This window comes from Hippocampus zosterae, chromosome 4 (genome assembly GCF_025434085.1).
Source record: "Hippocampus zosterae strain Florida chromosome 4, ASM2543408v3, whole genome shotgun sequence".
Taxonomy (NCBI): domain Eukaryota; kingdom Metazoa; phylum Chordata; class Actinopteri; order Syngnathiformes; family Syngnathidae; genus Hippocampus; species Hippocampus zosterae.
In genome coordinates this window covers 240,691-258,710 of record NC_067454.1, presented here as the reverse complement: position 1 = coordinate 258,710, position 18,020 = coordinate 240,691, and the positions used below count along the sequence as shown (strand labels likewise).

At 56.6% G+C, this 18,020-nt stretch overlaps 2 protein-coding genes across 3 annotated transcripts; one reads left to right on the top strand and one right to left on the bottom strand.

The window, feature by feature from the left end:
- Positions 1-254: 254 nt before the first annotated feature.
- Positions 255-13,435, bottom strand: LOC127598876 (transient receptor potential cation channel subfamily M member 1-like). Of its 2 annotated transcripts, XM_052062416.1 has the most exons (28): positions 13,160-13,435; positions 11,755-11,831; positions 11,414-11,582; positions 11,073-11,286; positions 10,638-10,762; positions 10,318-10,489; positions 10,069-10,243; positions 9,289-9,412; positions 9,099-9,171; positions 8,936-9,036; positions 8,319-8,480; positions 8,105-8,239; positions 7,976-8,026; positions 7,725-7,865; positions 7,398-7,427; positions 7,025-7,317; positions 6,713-6,941; positions 6,203-6,337; positions 5,997-6,137; positions 5,063-5,191; positions 4,639-4,890; positions 3,871-4,045; positions 3,412-3,432; positions 3,188-3,332; positions 2,878-3,092; positions 1,620-1,752; positions 1,115-1,434; positions 255-588 (listed from the first exon to the last, which is right to left on the bottom strand). In XM_052062416.1, exons 1-28 carry the CDS (start codon positions 13,241-13,243, stop codon positions 335-337), a joined length of 4,275 nt encoding a protein of 1,424 aa, XP_051918376.1. In that variant the 5' UTR covers positions 13,244-13,435; the 3' UTR covers positions 255-334. The 2 variants fall into 2 exon arrangements, with proteins under 2 accessions (XP_051918376.1, XP_051918375.1); XM_052062415.1 differs by having other exon boundaries at positions 7,976-8,239.
- A 1,518-nt stretch (positions 13,436-14,953) lies between these two features.
- Positions 14,954-17,166, top strand: LOC127599483 (chymotrypsin B-like). Its single transcript, XM_052063446.1, has 6 exons — positions 14,954-15,077; positions 15,152-15,255; positions 15,665-15,744; positions 15,825-16,087; positions 16,578-16,711; positions 16,996-17,166. Exons 1-6 carry the CDS (start codon positions 15,026-15,028, stop codon positions 17,155-17,157), a joined length of 795 nt encoding a protein of 264 aa, XP_051919406.1. The 5' UTR covers positions 14,954-15,025; the 3' UTR covers positions 17,158-17,166.
- The last annotated feature ends 854 nt before the right edge of the window (positions 17,167-18,020 follow it).

The following is an 18,020-nucleotide window of genomic DNA, read 5'->3' as shown; positions in this document are numbered from 1 at the left end:
AAACACTTGAAAAAGAACGCTTGCATTTAGCCAGCAGTGTACAATCCGCGGTGATTGACAGCACGTCACCTTAGTAGGGGCTCCGTAGGGTCCTCCAAAAATTGGCTTCCCATTTCATATTTGATGACTCAACTGTGTTCAACTGTGTTCGACTGGACGCGATGATGAACCTTTCCTCGTTTTCCTCCCAGTGTGGCATCCGTCCACTTCCGGTCTTGGTATTTCACCCGGAACCCCCCGCCCCACTTCCCTCCCCCAAGTGATGACAGCTGATGAAACGAACATGATGAAATGCCAATCCAAACGCTATGTAACGGCTTTCTTTACCGCCTTCTTAAGGCAGACTCGGGCGGAGGTCCGAACGGGCGAGGTCCACCAGGCTGGCGGCCGCGCGCGGCGTCCCGCTTTTCTTGCCGGGGCGGACGTTGAGACTTTGGGAGCGTAGCGCCGGGAACTTCCTGTCGTCATCGGCGGCGGCGTCCGCCTCCTCGTTGTCGGCGCACTCGCACGGGGAGACCAAGATGCCCACACCGGAGAAAGGCCGAGCGGGCTCTCGACTTTGATCCGGCTCCGGGGACCGGACGCCGCCTGGAGACAGCGAGCGGCACAAAGAGGCCTTTGAGCTGGCGGCTCGCACGTTAAGAGGCTCGTGTGGGCTTTGCCATTGAGACGGGAACTGAGACCGGCTCTTCAAGCCCTAGCCCTGGCGCTAAGCCCTCATTTGAAAGCTGAAGTGATGTCCGAGGCCTTCTTTTGCCGTTGCTGTCGTGTCGACGCTCCTCTGAACAGGTTGTAACAGTGAAGTTAATTCCCTGTGTCTCTTTGGCATGTATTCTTCAAATCTTAACTTCAAACCCAAACTAGGGCTTGGACCCCAAAGTCTGTCTAGAAAGCCTCATTTGGAACCCGAACCCCTGGTGCCAAACCCAAAGTTGTCTTCATACCTTAAGCGCGGCATGTATTGCCGGTTCCAAATCCCAACTTTGCTCGCAAAGCTCGAGACAGAATTCAAACCCCAACGCAGACTCGAAGCCTTAACTGTGGCCGGGAGCCTGAGTTTTTCCACTCTTCCCATCTGGCTTTACCCTCCCTCCCCACGAGGACGCCGTCCTACCGGTGTCGGGGCACGGCGCTCGTCTCTCCGGACTTCCGGCGACCGAGGCGACGTCGTGCTCCGGCCGGTAGCGGTAGAGGCTGCCGGCGTCGACGCTATCGAAGCTGCCGCGCCGGCCAGCGCCGTCGCCCGCCGCGGAGCCTCGGGCACTTCCCCCGGAGTGGTCGGGCTCCACGCCCGCCAGCTTCTCCAGAGCGTTCATCATGCGGGCCGAGAACTCCTCCAGTTGGGCCAGGCGCAGGTCCACCGTCTGCAGGGACGCCTTCATGGCATGCTCGCGCTCGTTCACCTCCTCCAGGCGCATGGACATGTTCTCCACCCTGCGGCAAAAACCCACAGCGTTTGCGCTCGGCGGCTTTTCTTCTCCCTCGATGTGCCGCGTCGTTCCACATCCCGAGACGTGAACGTGCCGGCAGCCCCGTGAAAGGAAAAAGCAAATGGTCAACCACGTTCAACAACTTCCTGCCAAGGAATGTTCCCGGCGCGAGGAGGAGCGGCGGCCGACCTCTCCGAGGTGACTCGGATCCTCTCGTTGTTGGACGACTGCTTCTCCTCGTCCTTTTCTCGGAAGTACTCGTCCACGCACTGTTCCTCAAACTCATGGAGGCTCTTCAGCTCGTCCGCGCCCAGAAGCAGCTCTGCAAACATAGAAGGCGGCCGAATCGCAGAAGTCATCGGTGGTGACAGCTGTGACAGAGCTGTATTTTGGGTGGGCTAAGTCTTGGCGCCGAGGAACTATCTCAAAGCCAGTCGACTACCTTGTGGCGTCTGCAGGGAATCGAGACGCTTTTTGAGGCCAAGTGCGGAAGAGTTGGAAAAAGCAGCGCCTTTAAATGAATGCCGGTCCAAATTTTTAGTTCGAAATATTTGGGCGTAGGTCAGGGAGGGCGGGAGGGCTCGAGAGCATTTGTTCGGAGTCATCAGCGCACAACTGGGCTAACACCCATTTATGAAATAGTAGTCGAGAGGACAACTCCCAACCCAGTTTGTTCCTTTTTTTAAACTTCTTTCTGCAACCTTTCTTTTTATTAAAAGATTGGAATAATAAAATGAATCCATAGGTTGCGGGTTCGATCCCCAGCCATTGTGGCCATGTCCAAATGTCCTCGAGCATGATAGCGAACCCTCCCGATGCTGTGCCATCGGCAGGGAAATGAGGAGACGGTGTGAAGCGTGTTGCGTAGCAAAGCGCTAGATGAGCGACAGCCCGTTCGGCATTTCCCATGAAATGGCGACTGATTGGGCCAACGGTTGGACTTGGACCATTGACGCACACGGCTTCTAGTTAGGTGTTTTGTTTCGATCTGTTTGGGCCAACTCCTGCTTCCAAAATAGCCACGCCCAGGAAACCAAGCTTCACCTTTCTCGCAAAAATTGAATTGATGAGAAACGGCGCCACTGTTTCACTAAACTTCCATGGGTCTCAGTGTGGTTTTGGGTCTCTGCGGTTGCCATTTTGAAGTCGGGCACCGAAAAGAATCGAGAGAAAAAAAACGGTTACTCCCTGCCCCCAAAGTTGCCCCGTTTCCAAGACGGCCACGCTCCGGAAAGGCCGTCGATTCGCCGGACGTTTGGACTCGGATCCCTGTCGCAATCGACCTCCTCCTGCCATCCCGGCTCGTTTCTTTTCCCTCGGGCCGGCGAAACGCAGCGGTGTTTTTGGCGCGACGGCGTTGACAAACACCTGGACTCGGACCGGCGTCGGACTCCGTTTTTGGTTACGCGGCGTACTTCGGTTAACGGGGCGGTGGAGGGGGTCTTACGAAGGCGTCTGTGGGTGTCGTCGCGGTCGGCGTCGCGGCGCGGCGGCCGACGGCCGGCGCATCGGCAGCAGAGCCGCTTGAGGACGATGAAGACGTGAGGGAAGACGATGAGGGGCGGGGGTAGGATGGGCCGGTCGTGGAAGGTCATGATCAGCTGGTAGCGCTGGAACTTCCACACCTGGTTGGAGATGGACTTCACCTCGAAGAAGGTGTTGCTGCCACGGCAAGGCGGCGAGGACAGCGTGGGCGCGTCAAACGAGGACCGCGAGGCTGCGATGGCGACGGGCCGAGCGCCGGCGCGCCTACTGACTTGAAGACGGCGATGAGCAGGTTGACCAGCAGGATGTTGGCCACCAGCAGGTAGCAGGCCATGATGGCGGGAGTCAGCCAGGCGCCGGGTATGCACGGCGGCAGCTTCTTGCCGTCCTCGTCGTACATGTTGTCCCCGCACGGAGCTGACGCGTGCGCACAAACAAACGCAAACGTGACAATCTTCTTAGGACCTTGCCATGGCGGCCAGCCGCTCTTGCTTACGATTGATTTCCATGGCGTAAACTGAACGGGGGAAAAAGAGAAGAGGAGGAAGAAGACGGACTCAGTCTGACGGCAAGACGAAACAAATCTCACGACAACACCAAGGCAAAACAACAACGACGACAACAACGTGTGACATGACGTGCCGAGAGTAAAACGGGTGCTATTGCCCCCTGCTGCACTGGAAGCTCAGCTGCAGACTTTAGCCCAAGAACGCTTCAAATTGCTGCCCGTGCTATGTGCGCGCACGTATTTGTGAATCTCGGTGAATCGCTTGGGATTTGAGTGCGTTTGTGCGCCTTCCAAACTGCGCCCGTGTGGGGGTTTGCGTTTTTGCTTGTCGGCATGCGCGTGAGGTCGCTGTCGGTCGTTCAACGTGGACATGGTAGCGTGGAGTGAAGACGGACGAAAAAGCAGAAGCGCGTCAAGGGGGAGCCTTACTATGAATTCTAGTCTTACGGTCTATGGAGTCGGCAAACACCTCGCCGTAGATCATCCAGTAGGGCATGTAGAAGATGTTGCGGGCCAGGCGCCAGGTGGGCTCCTCGTCCGGGTGCAGGATGGCCTGCCGGGCTACGCCGAAGCTCATCAGCACCACCAGCATGATCACCACGAAGTACAGCATGTCGATCATCTGAGACGCGCAAAAAGGGCCGTCAGCCCGACTCGCGAAGTCGAACAAACGAGAAACGCAAAGGACGGACGAATTCGGGACCCTCGAGGGCCGCCGTCGCCCCTTTTCAGGGGCGTCATCGGGCTTCTCGCCAACTAACTGATCATTTCAATTGGGCGCGTTGCAGCAGCGGGGATGGCAGGACCCGAGTCCCCTCGCCCTGCCTACGTACACCAAAGTCAACAAAGGCCAGAGTACGCAAGTACCTCTCGCGGTCAGCCCGGGTACCCGCTACTGGTACTCGCTCGGCCCGAAAAAGTGTGCGGAAATGTCATTCGGAGTGGATGGCAGTACTGGAGGATCACGAGTAAGCGGTTCTACTACCACAGGCTCGTGAGATGTCGTTCTAGAGATCCCCAGGTAAAATGCAGTCGTGGAGACGGGTCACGGAAAAACGTCGCTTGTAATGTAGACATTGCAGCAGTGCGCAAAAACGTCTTTCGCCGAGAACGTCGGCGGCGCAAGACACTCGCCGACCATGATGCATAACGGCACCTCCGAGGAGTTCGGCGTAGCGCGGCAAAAGCGGGAGGCGGGCTCGGCGGAGCGCTCACCATCTTGCCGATCATCATGACGTAGGGCCCCAGGTACTTGTTGACGCCAAAGATGTCCAGCACGCGGATGTACCAGAAGATGATGTCCACGCAGTAGATGACGCGGCCGTAGCCCATGTAGGGCTCGTTGTGCAGCCGCAGCAGCAGGCCCAGGACGAAGACCCAGATGGCCGCCAGGTCCGTTAGGTTCCAGTAGTCCTCCAGCCACACGTTGATCTTCTGCTTCAGCTTGCCCGGCTCCGACATTAGGATCTTGAAAAGTCACATGACCGTTGTGTCGTACGAACCCCAACCCCAAAAAACCCGCATCCACGGTGTTCAGAAACCCCCCCCGCCCCCGCTGTATCGGAGGCGCAACTGCGACCACCGTCATCCAAATTGATAACTCAACTTCACGAGTCAGTTTGCGTTTTTTTTTTTTTACCTGTCGGACCTTCTCCAGCCCCAGCGTGATGATGTAGGAGATGACGATCCACTCCTGGAGCGAGGGCCAGCGCTCCATCTTCACCAGGATGATGTAGTTGTACAACATCAGGTACACCAGGTACGAGATCTGAAATGCCCAGCAGACATCGACACTAGTGCGCCCCGGTCGTTCACTCCTCAAAATGTGTCCGATTGGCGAAGGACAGACATATCACATGCCGGTGGGAAAGTCTTGGCCAGTAATAATAATAATAATAATAATAATACATTTTATTTGTGGGCGCCTTTCTAGTAAGACCAAGACTGGTCCGCCCTGGTTTTGACGCAGTCAAAATCGACGTCCCCCGTGGTTCCACGAAGACTAAGGCGTCGAATATATTAGACAGTGGTGGGAAAAGGTCACTAATAAGACCTAGGGTGCGGTTCTACCGACGCACACTGGTTGTTAGCTCGTGGACTCGGATGTCACCGGTAGAGCAAGGTATCGCCGGTAACACGGAGACGCCGCCGCGACGTGCTCGTCGAACTATGTGGGCGCGCATTTTGAGCCATCGATGGTCTCCGCCCACCAAGATGAACAAACTCGCTCTCCACGGAAGGGCCGACAAAACCTCGGCACGTTCTCCCCGAGAGTCCGCGCTGACCAGCTGGCTTCGGTCTTCGTACAGAACTCGACCAGATCCCTGGACCCGCGCGAGGTCCCATCCCGCTTCAAACAGTCCACTCTCAAGAAGCCCTATGACCGCGGGGCCCGTCGCTCTGACGTCCGCGGTCACAAAGCCCTTCCAAAATGGCCTTGCGCCGGAGCGCCAAAAGAAAGAACATCGCCGGCGGAGCCCTGCCGGACCCCATTGCGGTTTGCCTACCCGCGGGCTTGTCGTCGCCAGATGGGACAAAGAGGGAGGCCTCGAATGACCGTGACCGCTACTTGCCGTGTTGAACCAGAACTTGGTGAAGGGGGCATTGTAGAACTCGTAAATCTTCCTGCCGACGGGAATCCTCCTGCCGCCTTTCTTTCGGTCGTCCTCTTCGTCTCCTTTCTTGGACGTGGCGTCCACGTTGGAAGCGGCGTCCTGGACCCAATGTTCAGTGCCCGGTCAAAGTAGGAAGGACAGAGGGGCTCCTCGGGAACCCCTACCTTGCCGGACTTGGCGTCGTCATCGTCTTTGTTTCCGCTGCCCTGACTCTCCTCGGACGAGCGGAAGGACGTCTCCTCGCCCGGGCGGAAGTCCAGCAGGAGGATGGCGGGCGGGAAGACGATTCCTAAAATCACCTGCGGAAGAAGTGGGCACTCGGAGGCTTTGCCACGCTTGGATGGCAAGAAGAGGTCAAGCAAAAACAAAAACGCCGGACCGCTTCGAGCGGCCGTTCGGGTCGCAAAAGGACGGAGCCGGCGTTGCGGTTCTCGCTTCCTCCGTATCTGCCCCACGTAGCCCTCGCTAAAACTGCAACATTGCTACTTGGGGGGGGGGGGCGGAAAGCAAACCCGACCAGCGAGCCGCGCAAAGACACATTTCAATCGAAAGCACCAAGACGGGTCGGGACAAGCGGGCGTGGTATTTTGGCGTTTTGTCGAAGGGACGACAGGAAGCAAAGACGGCCCGCCGTCCGGCCAACCTTCCCGTTTGCCATCCGGCGGCGCGCGTACCTTGAGGCTGTTGCTCTTGCCCATGCGCAGGCATCCCATCCACATGTCGGTCAGCAGCATCTGGCTGCAGGTGTGCGCGATGAAGTCCCGATGTTTGGCGGCCACCGCCAGCTTCAGGCAGGTGGAGTTGCTCCAGTTCTTCAGCTCGTAGGTCAGCAGCTTCATGGCCACCTGCTCGTCGCGTTTGTACGACTGGTCCAGAAGCTCGTAGGCCAGCTGCCCGAACTCCCTGCCGCGCGCCAAACACGGGTTGAGGACGGGCAGCCCCCGGGCGAGCGCGCCGCAGCCCCCCGCCCCCCTCCGCGTCCTCACTTGGAGTTATTCTCCAGGTCCTGGTAGATGTCGTCCACCGGCTCGCTCTGGGACGACTCGTGGGCCATTGCCTTGTAGAGCTTGCAGGCCACTAGGGCTTTGGCCATGGCCTCCTCCCCCCGCTGCCACAGGAAGAGCGCCATCTTCTGGCGCTTCATGAGCACGGCCCACACCATCAGCTCGTGGAAGGGGTACTGGAAGCGGCTCACCTCGGGGTCGTCCACGTCGACCTCCGCCTCCTCCTCCTTCTTCTTGTTGTTCTTCTTCTTGCCCTTGGCACGAGGCTCGTCATCCTGGAGGCGGCCAGAGAGAACGTTTGCCTTCCGTGCGCCCTCGCGTCCAGACGCCGCCGCGCGGGTCGTGCGACATTTACCTCCATGCCGAGCAGCTTCAAGGCTTTGGGCTGGAAGACAAAAGGCCAACTGTCATCGGGGGACGTCCCACCTTGTCAAAGTCGTTCCATTCGTTGAGTTCCGACGGATTATGAGGTCAGTAATAAGGTCAGAATACTCAGAGAAGAGCAAGTTACGCAAGAGTGAAAGACTGAAACGCTACCCGACGAAACGCTCGATCAACTTTTCAAAAAGCGGCGCGTACCGAGACGGCGATTCTCTCGCGTACCACTAGAGGGAGCCCACGGAGAAAATCCAGGGTAAGGATGAGGCCTAAGACGCGCACGCGAGTTTTGCGGCTAGCTCACCCGCTTCAGGCCGTACAAGTTGTTGTAGAGAGCCCTGAAGCTCTTCCGGGTGTAGATGCAGCGATAAGCTCCGCCCATCAGGAACTCCAGAACCAATCCGATGTCGATCAAGGTGATTTGGTAGTCTGGAGGGAGGTTCCCCTTGAGAGAGCCAACAAAACGCTCACGTCAGTCATCAAGACGCAAAGAAACTCCAAAGAAAACCAAGAGGTGTTCTTCCATGCCAATGCCGCCAATCACGTGCGACCGACCTTCTTGACGTCTCGGACGACAAAGTGCAGCGTGTTGGCGGGTCCCAGCTTCTGCGCAATGCGGGGACACAAACAGGAAGGACTGGTCAGGTCAGCGGAGGAGGCGGAGCCGCGTGGGGGGTCGGCCACCGTGTTGTAGAGTTCCTCCAGACGAGGGATGGTGAGGAAGTGATGAATGTTGACGCCGTTCTCGATCAGAAGCTTGACAAAGTCGACGCGGTCCAATACCAAGGCATCCATCATGGCCTGCTCCAGCGAGTTGACCTGCCGCAGCACCACAGCGCTCCTTAAGCCATCGGTGTCGGTGTCGGTGTCAGAGTCGGCGTCGGGACGCTGGCCTTACCCAGCCGAGCAGCTCCAGCTTCCTGGGGTCCGTCTCCTCCGGGGGCTCCACTTTGGCTTTCCCGGCTTTTCCTTTCTTCCCCCGAGCTTTCGCTTTGGTGGCCGCCGCCGCCGCGCGCTGGGCCGCCGCCGGGCTTTTGGGACGCTCGCTCAAGGTCACCGGCTGCACACGAACACTCGCGTCGGGTCCAGACCGAGGTGATGACAGTTTGGGGTTTGTCATCGTACCGCCGCTTCCTTTATTTATTTTTTCTTTCATTCCCTTGGTTTGAATTCGTTTTGAGAGTTGGTTTGTTTCTATTTTGGGCAAAATGGAAAAGAAGCGCCAGCCGTTGGCGTGCGAGGATTTGGCAAATGGACTCCATTGGGAGTCTTTCAGATTGCAAAACCGGATAGAAAAACCGCTTTCGTTGGATTCCGATACCTCGCCCGCCACCCCCTTCCATAATTTTCAATTTTCAATGAACGAAAATGTTTTCTCAATTGGTTTCTAGCTTTGGTTAGCAATAATCTCCTCGCCGCGACTTCTAGTGTTGTCGGCAACAGTTGGTCGGAGGCGGTTTTGAGCTCAAACCAAGGAAGTGCCTTTGGGGACGGCGCGAGTGCCAGCGTGCTCACAGGCCAGCGGTGTCCGCGCACGAAGATCTGACTGCGAGCGATGTCCACGCGATTCCAGGCCAAAGCCAAGCTCAACTGGTCGCACGCCGAGGCGTTGGTGCCTGCACGCACACCCGCGCGCTCGTCAGTCCCTCGCCGTCAAGGCGTCACGCTGAACTCTGACCTTTGAGAAGCGCCGTGAGGATGGACATCTCGATGTCCTGCTGGCCTTCGCCGCCCATCCTGAAGACCGTGATCTGAAACCCGGCGGCAAACCACGTTTCAAAGATTAGGTGCCCAACGGGGGGCCCGCGGGGCAGTTCGCGGGGGCGGACGCGCGCGGGGTGAGGCGAGTCGCTCGGCCGGCGACCCACCAGCGCTCTCTTCTTCATGCACTCCATGACCATGAGGAAGATCTGCTGCGCTCGGCCGCGGTTGTAGTTGAAGGTCTTCTGAATGGTGACCAGGAGCTGCTCCTTCACGTCTTCGCTCACGGACCTGGAAAGCGGCGGAACGGCGGGAGCCCTCGGCGGATTTAGGCTGGCTTGACAAGCGCCACCGTACTTCCCGAGCGACCGCCTCTGTCCGCAAAGCGCCGCAAACCCCCAAAAAAACGATTTATCCGCAACGAGGACGCTAGAAAGTCCAACTAAACATCAAGTGCCGTGCCCGGTCCAAAGCCAAAGACTAAAACCGACGACTTTGAGGCCAAGGAGGGGCCTCGCCCAACGCTCCTTCCAAAGACTGTGAGCAGCGACGCAAAAGGCTCCTTCTCCCCTCGCATCCCAACCGGCGCTTGGTTCTCGGCGCCTCTCGTAGCGTCCGGTCCCCAGACCCGAGCCGCTCAACGGAAAACCAATCGCAGGATCGTCCAAAGAATTCTCAGAGAAGGGGCTCCCTCCGGCACTCTTCACGGAGGATTGGTGGACTCCAAAGTAGAAGAAAGAACTCACAGTCGAAGACCCGAGTTCCGGACGGTCGGCTTGAGATAAGGAGCCGGCGTGTCCCCCCACCCCCGAGCGAAAACGCAACGAAAGCGCTACTTTGACCTCCGGCAAAATTCGCACGTCCAACCGCTTGAGGAAACTCAAGCGTTTGCCAGCTTTTCAGTCCGGCGAGCAAAACGGCAAGGCCGGCGCGGAGACGGCGCTCACCCGTCGGGCTGGCAAAATCTGTGCGCGAAGGAGATGATGTCGGAGGCCCGTCCGCTGCCGTCGCACACCACCACGGGGACGGGCGGCTCCTCCCGCAAGCTGTCCAGGGCCACCGAGATGACGTTGGGGCCCCCTTCCAGGATCAGGCACACCACGGGGACGCCTTGACCCAGACCTGCGCGCAGGCGGGGAGGGGCGGAGCCGGTCGGGTCGGGGGCGGGGCGCCAAAAGCCTCGGCGGGCCACTCACGCGTGTTGATCTTCTGCAGCGCCACGTGCTTCTCCAGGTGCCGGCGCAGCGCCACCTCGGCGCCGTACTTGCCGGCCGTGCCGTCGTCGGCCAGGATGAAGTGCGAGTGGCCGGCGCTGAGCGCGGCCAGCTTGCTCGCCGGGTTGCCCGTCGTCCCGTACGGACGCGACACCTGCGCCAAAACCGCCGAGGTGTCGCTGACTTTTCTCCAATCGGAATGGAAATGAAATTTGGATTTTCACATCAATCGGAACGCGAGGCGGTCCGAAAGAAAAAGGCTGCAAGGGAAGGCATGAGCCGAAGGCGGCGCTTGGTCTCACGTCTCTGCCGAGGAGGTGGTCCTTGTCGTCCACGATGCCCCAGGGCGCGATGCCGACGGCGCACACTTTGCCGCGGGACTTGGACGAGTGCTCCTTCAGGGCGTCGCCCACGTGGCGGATCACGCCTGCCGCACACGCGCGCCCTCCAGTTAAAAGGACATCCCGACTTGGCTCTCATAGGACATGGCAAGTCAATGGTGAAGTGGGGGGGTCAGGCGGGGGGGGTGCGCGCCGTACATGCCAATCGCAATGTGAATCATCGAAAATGTTAATACTGAATAGAATTGAGTTCAGGTCAAGGCAGTAGCTTCTGGTCCTTGCGATACGAACGCACCCCCCCCCCAGCCCCCCCGGGACACGCATTCCCTGCGTCCGCTCCCAACTTTGTGTTTCGGGAGGCCGGACGGCCATTTGGCCACCGCCCGTCGGACGTACCGGTGCTGACGCCGCCGGTGAAGATCCAAGCCCCGGTGGTGACGGCGGCTTTGATGAGCCCCCGTCCGAAGACCTGCCGCAGTTTGGGGGGCAGCTCAAAGTTCTGCAGGCCGCCGTGGACCGAGATGAGCAGCGTGGGCAGCTCCAGCGACCACTCCTTCACCATCAGCTGCAGCAGGCACTCCGGCTTGGAGTCGAAGGACACGCGGATGTACTGCGGGGGAACGGGGGGGGGACCACGCATGAAAAAAATACGCCGGACGGGCCACCGTCGATGTCGAGCAAATGTGGCCACTTGAGAGGGAGGGAGAGGGAGGGAGAGGATCGGCGGCGTACCGTACCATGGCCTTGTTGACGTGTCCTCCCTCCTGGAACTCGATGACGCCGTACGCGTCGGTGGGGGCGGCCCGGGTGTGCTTGAGGGCGGTCCAGCGCTCCGGGGGTCGGACCTCCGGTCGCTCGGCCTCCGGGACCGCCGAGTGCTGCGCCACCGGCCGGCCGCAGCCGCACCTGCCGGCAGAACAACAACTGCCTTTCTTGCCGTTCTTCTGCTTCTACTCTCTTTAGCCGTCGGCACGGATGAGCGCCGCCTTCTTCGGACGCACCCGCCACCACCCGACCCGGCAGAAGCCAAAGTAGACGGACGGACGGATGGACGGACTTTAACAGCGCATTTGCGTACCTGCCGGCGTCTTTTCCTGTCACGATGTGTGCGCATTCTCTCTTCTGGAAGGTTTTCTCGATCCAAACTCTCTGCAGCTGAAACGAGACGACAGTGAGTTATGACGCCGCCTCCCGTGCTGTCGTATTTCCTACCGTGTCCTTTAAGCATGAGCATCGGTGTCGTTTTTGTGGGGTGCCTCCGTTTTGTTTTGTTTTTAACGGCGGACGTCAACTCAATTCGGCTCACTCCACAAACAGGAGCGCTTTGCCCAATTGACAACATTGAATCCAAAAAGGGGTTTTGAGGAAGGTGCCACTCCCACAGAGTGAGAAACCCAAACACACTTGACTACATTTGTCATTCATTTCAGCACCGGAGGCCCGCAGGGATGCGTCCTCTCGCCACCGCTCTTCTCCTTCTACACGAACGAGTGCACCTCGACACACCCGGCCGTCAAACTCCTAAAGTTGGCAGACGACACCGCGGTCATCGTTCTCATCAAAGACGGCGACGAGTTTGCAACGAAGGCGGAGTGCGCCTCAGCGTGCGGGTGCGCGCACCTGTGTGTGTGTGTTTAAAAGAAGCGGCCTAATTTTAACGAGAGTGAAGCTTTCCATTTCTTGATGGTTCCAAATCCTCTTACACAATAAACATAAAAATATGTAATCCTGCTCAGCTTTTAAACCACTGTGGTAATGTTTCATTGTGCTCACGCACACACACACACGCACACACACACACACACACACACACACACACACACAGCGTGACATTGCACTCTGCATAATGGAGGATTAACATGAACATAACTTAAGCCTTGTTTACATTGTCATCATCATACAAGACATAAAGTCATATGTACATATGCACTACATATATTCTCTTCTGTGTATCTATCTATCTATATATATATATATATAGATGAATAGACATACAGTACGTATGTAGGATCCATATATATATCAAGTGTGTACATGTCAATCAAACCCTTACTTCCTGTCTACAAGGACATTTTTTAGTCTCTTTAAAAAACTTTTTTTTTTTTTTTAGCATGATGACTGTCAAGTTGTCGTCATCAAGGATGGCAAATTGTCTCGGAGGACTTCGGGTCATCTGCGGAGACAACGAGTTGACTTGGAGTTGTCCCGCCGTCGTCTCCGAGGGCATCCGGCCGTCTCTACTGACGACCGATTTCCTGGAAGGACTCAAAGTCATCTCCAAGAGTGTCTTTGAAGACATCGGGTCGTCTCTATGGGCAGGAAGTCGTCGCTGTCTGGAGACGTGAATTTGTTTCTGAGGCCTTGAAGTTGTCTCCTGAGACTTCAAGTCAAATCATGTCCAGGTACCTGAACTTTTTGGTTTTTGTTCTTCAACAAAAGGATGGCGGCGTGCGGTGCAGAATGTGGGAGAAGGTCGGACCTACCCTCTGCGATCCGGACGAGGCGCTGCGTTTGACGGACGAGCGCTTGAAGGAGCCGTCGCTTCCTCGCCTTCCTCTGCCGTCCATCCTCACGCGCCTGCGGCCGCCGTGCCGCCTCTCCGCGCTCTCTCGCGAGCCTGCGCCGCCTTTGGCCGCGCCCCGACGGACTGGCCTCGCTAATCCCGATTAGTCGTCTTTAATGCACGCCGGAGATTTCATAAACCCTGATGGCAGCGCAAAAGGACGACGCGGGCGTCCGAAACAAAGTCCGAACGACAAAACGAATCCAAAGCATCAAACAAAAGTTGACGGCGGCAAGTCGCAAAGTGGGCCTTCTTTTCAGGCACTAATGACCTAATGAGCAACAGGTGTGCAGCTGCAGGGGAGAGTCCTACGGTGCCACCTGCTGGTCACAAACACAATCATGACAGCGCAAAGTCTTCTGCAGCCGTCCTTGCATTCCGCGTGCGAGACCGCATCCCCCATGCGGGGGCGCTTTGGGATTTGCTCGTGTGCGTCGGTGTTATTTTCAAGGCCGTCCCGCAGCCGTGTTGAATATGAGCGCACTTGGAAAAGCGAGTTTTTGGCAGGATCTCTTTGAAAAACCTCCGAAAGGCGGTTTTTCCAACCTTGATGGAGTCCTTCAAAAATAACCCGGCAAATGTCATCGTCCTTTCCAAAAAGGACACGTTGACGTGTTTTGCGTCTAATCGGCGTGTGAAAGCCAACACGCTGGGATTGGGGAAAGTTAAAGATTAACCGCTCGCCCATTTCCAGACTCCAACGCGTCGCCAAATTTTCCGCCCGTTTGTTGCAATGCCGTCGATGTTGATGCGTTGGTGGAGGACGTTTTCTCTAAGAATGACTTTCAAAACATGCTCGTCGTCATCCACACTTTGGAGATTTGGGGGGCTCGTGGAAAAGGGACAGTCAGATGGAGTTCCCCTTTCGGACGGCACCCACTGCCAACGTCACCTCCTTTTCATGGAAATGAAACTAATTCAAAAGTCTCTCCTTGAAAGGAGATTTGGGGAGAATCGCTCTCCCCCCCCACACCCCCCCACACACACATTATATATTGAACATATAACATATACAGTAATAATTTGAATTTGAATACAAAAAATAATTTAAAAAATACTAAATATACTAATAATAAATACTATTTACAGAAAATAGTAAAAAATATATAAAACATGTATTTATTTTATTTTGTATATATATATACAGTATATATATATAGACAGAAAATAATAAAAAATACTAAATATACTAATAATAAATACTATTTACAGAAAATAGTAAAAAATATATAAAACGTATTTATTTTATTTATATATATATATATATATATATATATATAAAACTTATTTATTTTATTGTATATATATATATATATATATATATATATATATATATATATATATACAATAAAATAAATACGTTTTATATATTTTTTACTATTTTCTGTAAATAGTATTTATTATTCGTATATTTAGTATTTTTTATTGTTTTCTGTCAAATTATTACTGAATATGTTATATGTTCAATAAACAAACAAATATAAAATAATAAAATTATATATATATAGTGTATATATATATATCTAAAGGTGCAACAGCTGAAGCAGTTGTGAAAGCGCTCTAAAAAAGAAACATGTGCTGTCTTGTATTGCACAAGCTGAAATGAGTTTGTCTGAATGAGAAAACGAGTTGGTGCCAAATGTGACGGCGGAGTTGAAGGCGCGTGGGAGCCGGCCCCTTGATAAGCAGCTGCGGTGCGAGCGGGCCGCTCAGCGATTGGTCGCCGCCAGTCCGACGGGTGGATAAAAGCACGCGGCGGAGAGCCGGCGACATCATCGTCGTCGTCATGGCCGTCCTCTGGATCATCTCCTGCTTTGCCCTCGTCAGCGCCGCCTACGGTCAGAAAAGGGAACGCCGCCGAGTCTGGCTCCAAGCGCGTCACGTCATCGTTGTCTTCTCGGGCTTGTGTCAGGTTGCGGAACGCCCGCCATTCCCCCCGAGGTGACCGGCTACGCTCGCATCGTCAACGGCGAGGAGGCCGTCCCGCACTCCTGGCCCTGGCAGGTGTCCCTGCAGGTCAGATGGGTCCGCCGCACTCCGCCCGGCGTTGGCTGACGTTCCCGGTCCGGGTCCCGGTGCCGAGCCGGGTCACGGTCCGCTTTGGTTTCCGGTTGGCCCTTCCTTTTCCGCTTCTTCTTCTTCTTCCCATGTCCGCCTTTCCGCCGTTCCCGGACCCCCCTGGTCTTCATCTGCGGGTTCCTGTTCTTGGTCCTTCCGTTGGTCTTGGTCATCCCAGTCCCGCCTCTCTCTGGGCTCCGGTTGCCGTTACCCTTTGCGTCTTCTCTTTTCTGTTCCCGGTCCCCGCTCCTGTCCTCCCGCTGGTGTCCCTCTTCCTCATTCCGTATCGGTCCCTTGGTGGCGCCACCTCACCTCCGCGATTGCATTCCCGTTCTCCCGCTCGCTAACGCTGTGATTTCCCGGCCAGCAATCCAACGGCTTCCACTTCTGCGGCGGCTCCCTGATCAACGAGAACTGGGTGGTGACCGCCGCCCACTGCAATGTCAGGTAGCCGTCACGCACGCACGCCCGCGCGGGTACGGCGCGGACGCCGCGGTCCTTTGGTCACGCCGTCCTCCCTCGACCAGGACTTACCACCGCGTGGTGGCCGGCGAGCATGATAAGGGCTACGGCTCCAACGAGGCGGTGCAGGTCCTGCGCCCCGCCAAGGTGTTCACGCACCCCCGCTGGAACCCGCGCACCATCAACAACGACATCGCCCTGATCAAGCTGAGCTCGCCCGCCCGCCTGGGCACAAACGTGTCGCCCGTCTGCCTGGCCGAGGCCGCCGACGACTTTGCCCCGGGAATGACCTGCGTGACCTCCGGATGGGGACTGACCAGATACAACGGTCCGCTCGCCGCCTTTCCTTCCTCTCGCTCTCCCTCGACGTCGGCCCATCGCCGCTCGCCGTTCGGCTTCCTCCCGTTACGCGTTTTTCTGGTCCCGAGCGGATCCGTCTGCGCCGCTCGCCGACGACCCAAAATGAGATCCCGGCGCCAAAGCCGGGAACGCGGGCGTGCCGCGATCGGCGAGGTCTTCCTTTTCGCCGACACGGCCGCCGCCCCCGAGGCGGATTTGGCCGCTTTCGTTCCCGCTCCGTCAAGGCAAAATTCCTCGGACCGCCTGCTTTCTCCGCAATGTCTACTTGAAATTGTGTCCAAACAAAAAAGAAATGAAGCGGCGTCATCGACAATATCATCAAACGATGAGCTAGTGGCTTTTTTGATGTGGCTTCCGATGCGCGGTCATCTCTGTTTTGCGGTTCGCGTTCCTTTTGGCATTGGTCTTTGTTTTCTTGCCTGTCCATCTAACGCCGCCACCGCTGCCGTCCTTTGCAGCTCCCAGCACTCCCAACAAGCTCCAGCAGGCGGCGCTTCCTCTGCTGTCCAACGAGCAGTGCAAGCGTCACTGGGGCAGCAACATCTCTGACGTGATGATCTGCGCCGGAGGCGACGGCGCCACCTCCTGCATGGTGAGCCCATCGCGCCTTGACGGCCTTTGTCCTCTCCTCCTCACATTTACATCGGACGTTTGCGCGTCGCGATATCGCCCGCTAACCCGGCGCTCACAATGGCGATGAGCAGAGCAGAAACCGCCCGAGCTCGGCGATTGCTCGGCGATCGCTCGGCGATCGCTCGGTCGTCTCCGTATGCGCCCCGCGACGGCTTGGCGGGGTATCCGCCTTCTGCCCAAAGTCGGGTGGACTCGTGTCCGCTTGCTTCTTCACTGACTTGCTTTCCCATTTGCGCACTCTAGGGCGACTCCGGCGGTCCTCTTGTGTGCGAGAAAGACAACGCTTGGACCCTGGTGGGCATCGTGTCCTGGGGAAGCAGCCGCTGCTCCACGACCACGCCGGCCGTCTACGCCCGCGTCACCGAGCTGCGCGCTTGGGTGGACCAGACCCTCGCCGGCAACTGATCGCCCGCACGCGTTTCCCGCAGAACCCCAATAAAAATGAAAAAAATGTGACATCATCACCGACGACTTCTTGGCCTCCACTTGATTTCACAGTCCCGCCGGCGGGCCGACACCGAACGGAAACGAGACTGCGGCAACCTTTCGATATTTGCTCGGGTGTCGCGCTTTTCATTTCTTTTCTCCAACCGCAGAAGTCGGGAGTCGGGCATCGCCGACTCGGCTCGGTTTCGAGCGGCCGCGTAGCGAAAGATGCGCTCGGCTCAGCGCATCCGCGCAAAAGGTTTCTCTTCGGCCGCGGCGACGATGAAACCGCAGGATGACTAAACGTGGCTGACTTTGGCCTCGAGGACTGAGAATGGCGAGCGATCTCGAGGCTACCCGGCGTAGAGTTGTCAACCTAACTACCTCGGGCGGAGGGCTTACACGACTTTTTGACCGTTCTAGTCCGTGACGAAAATTAGCCCTTCGATGATTCGGTGGTGCGGAAAATGACAATTGAATCCTACTCTGAGTTTTGAAACGGCGATGATTTTTGTGATCCCGAGACTCATCGATTGTTTTCGTGGGCTGACTGGACGCTCGCGACCGCCAACTCGGAGGAGATCGTCGGACAGCCTTCGGAAACAACAATAACACCGACCCACGGCCGCTTCGCCAAATCACCGAGCGGACGGACCAGATTTTTCTCCGGCTCGATCCGGAAAAGGAGAAAGAAAGGTCCGAGATCGGGGCGGTCTTAACTCGACCTCGCGGAACGTCCACGTGACTAAAGCTGAAAAGCGGCGGCCGAATGAAGGACTTTCTGTCAGAAATAAAGAACCAAAAACAAGCTTGTTCGTGCTTTTATTTTCAGTGGACTCCGT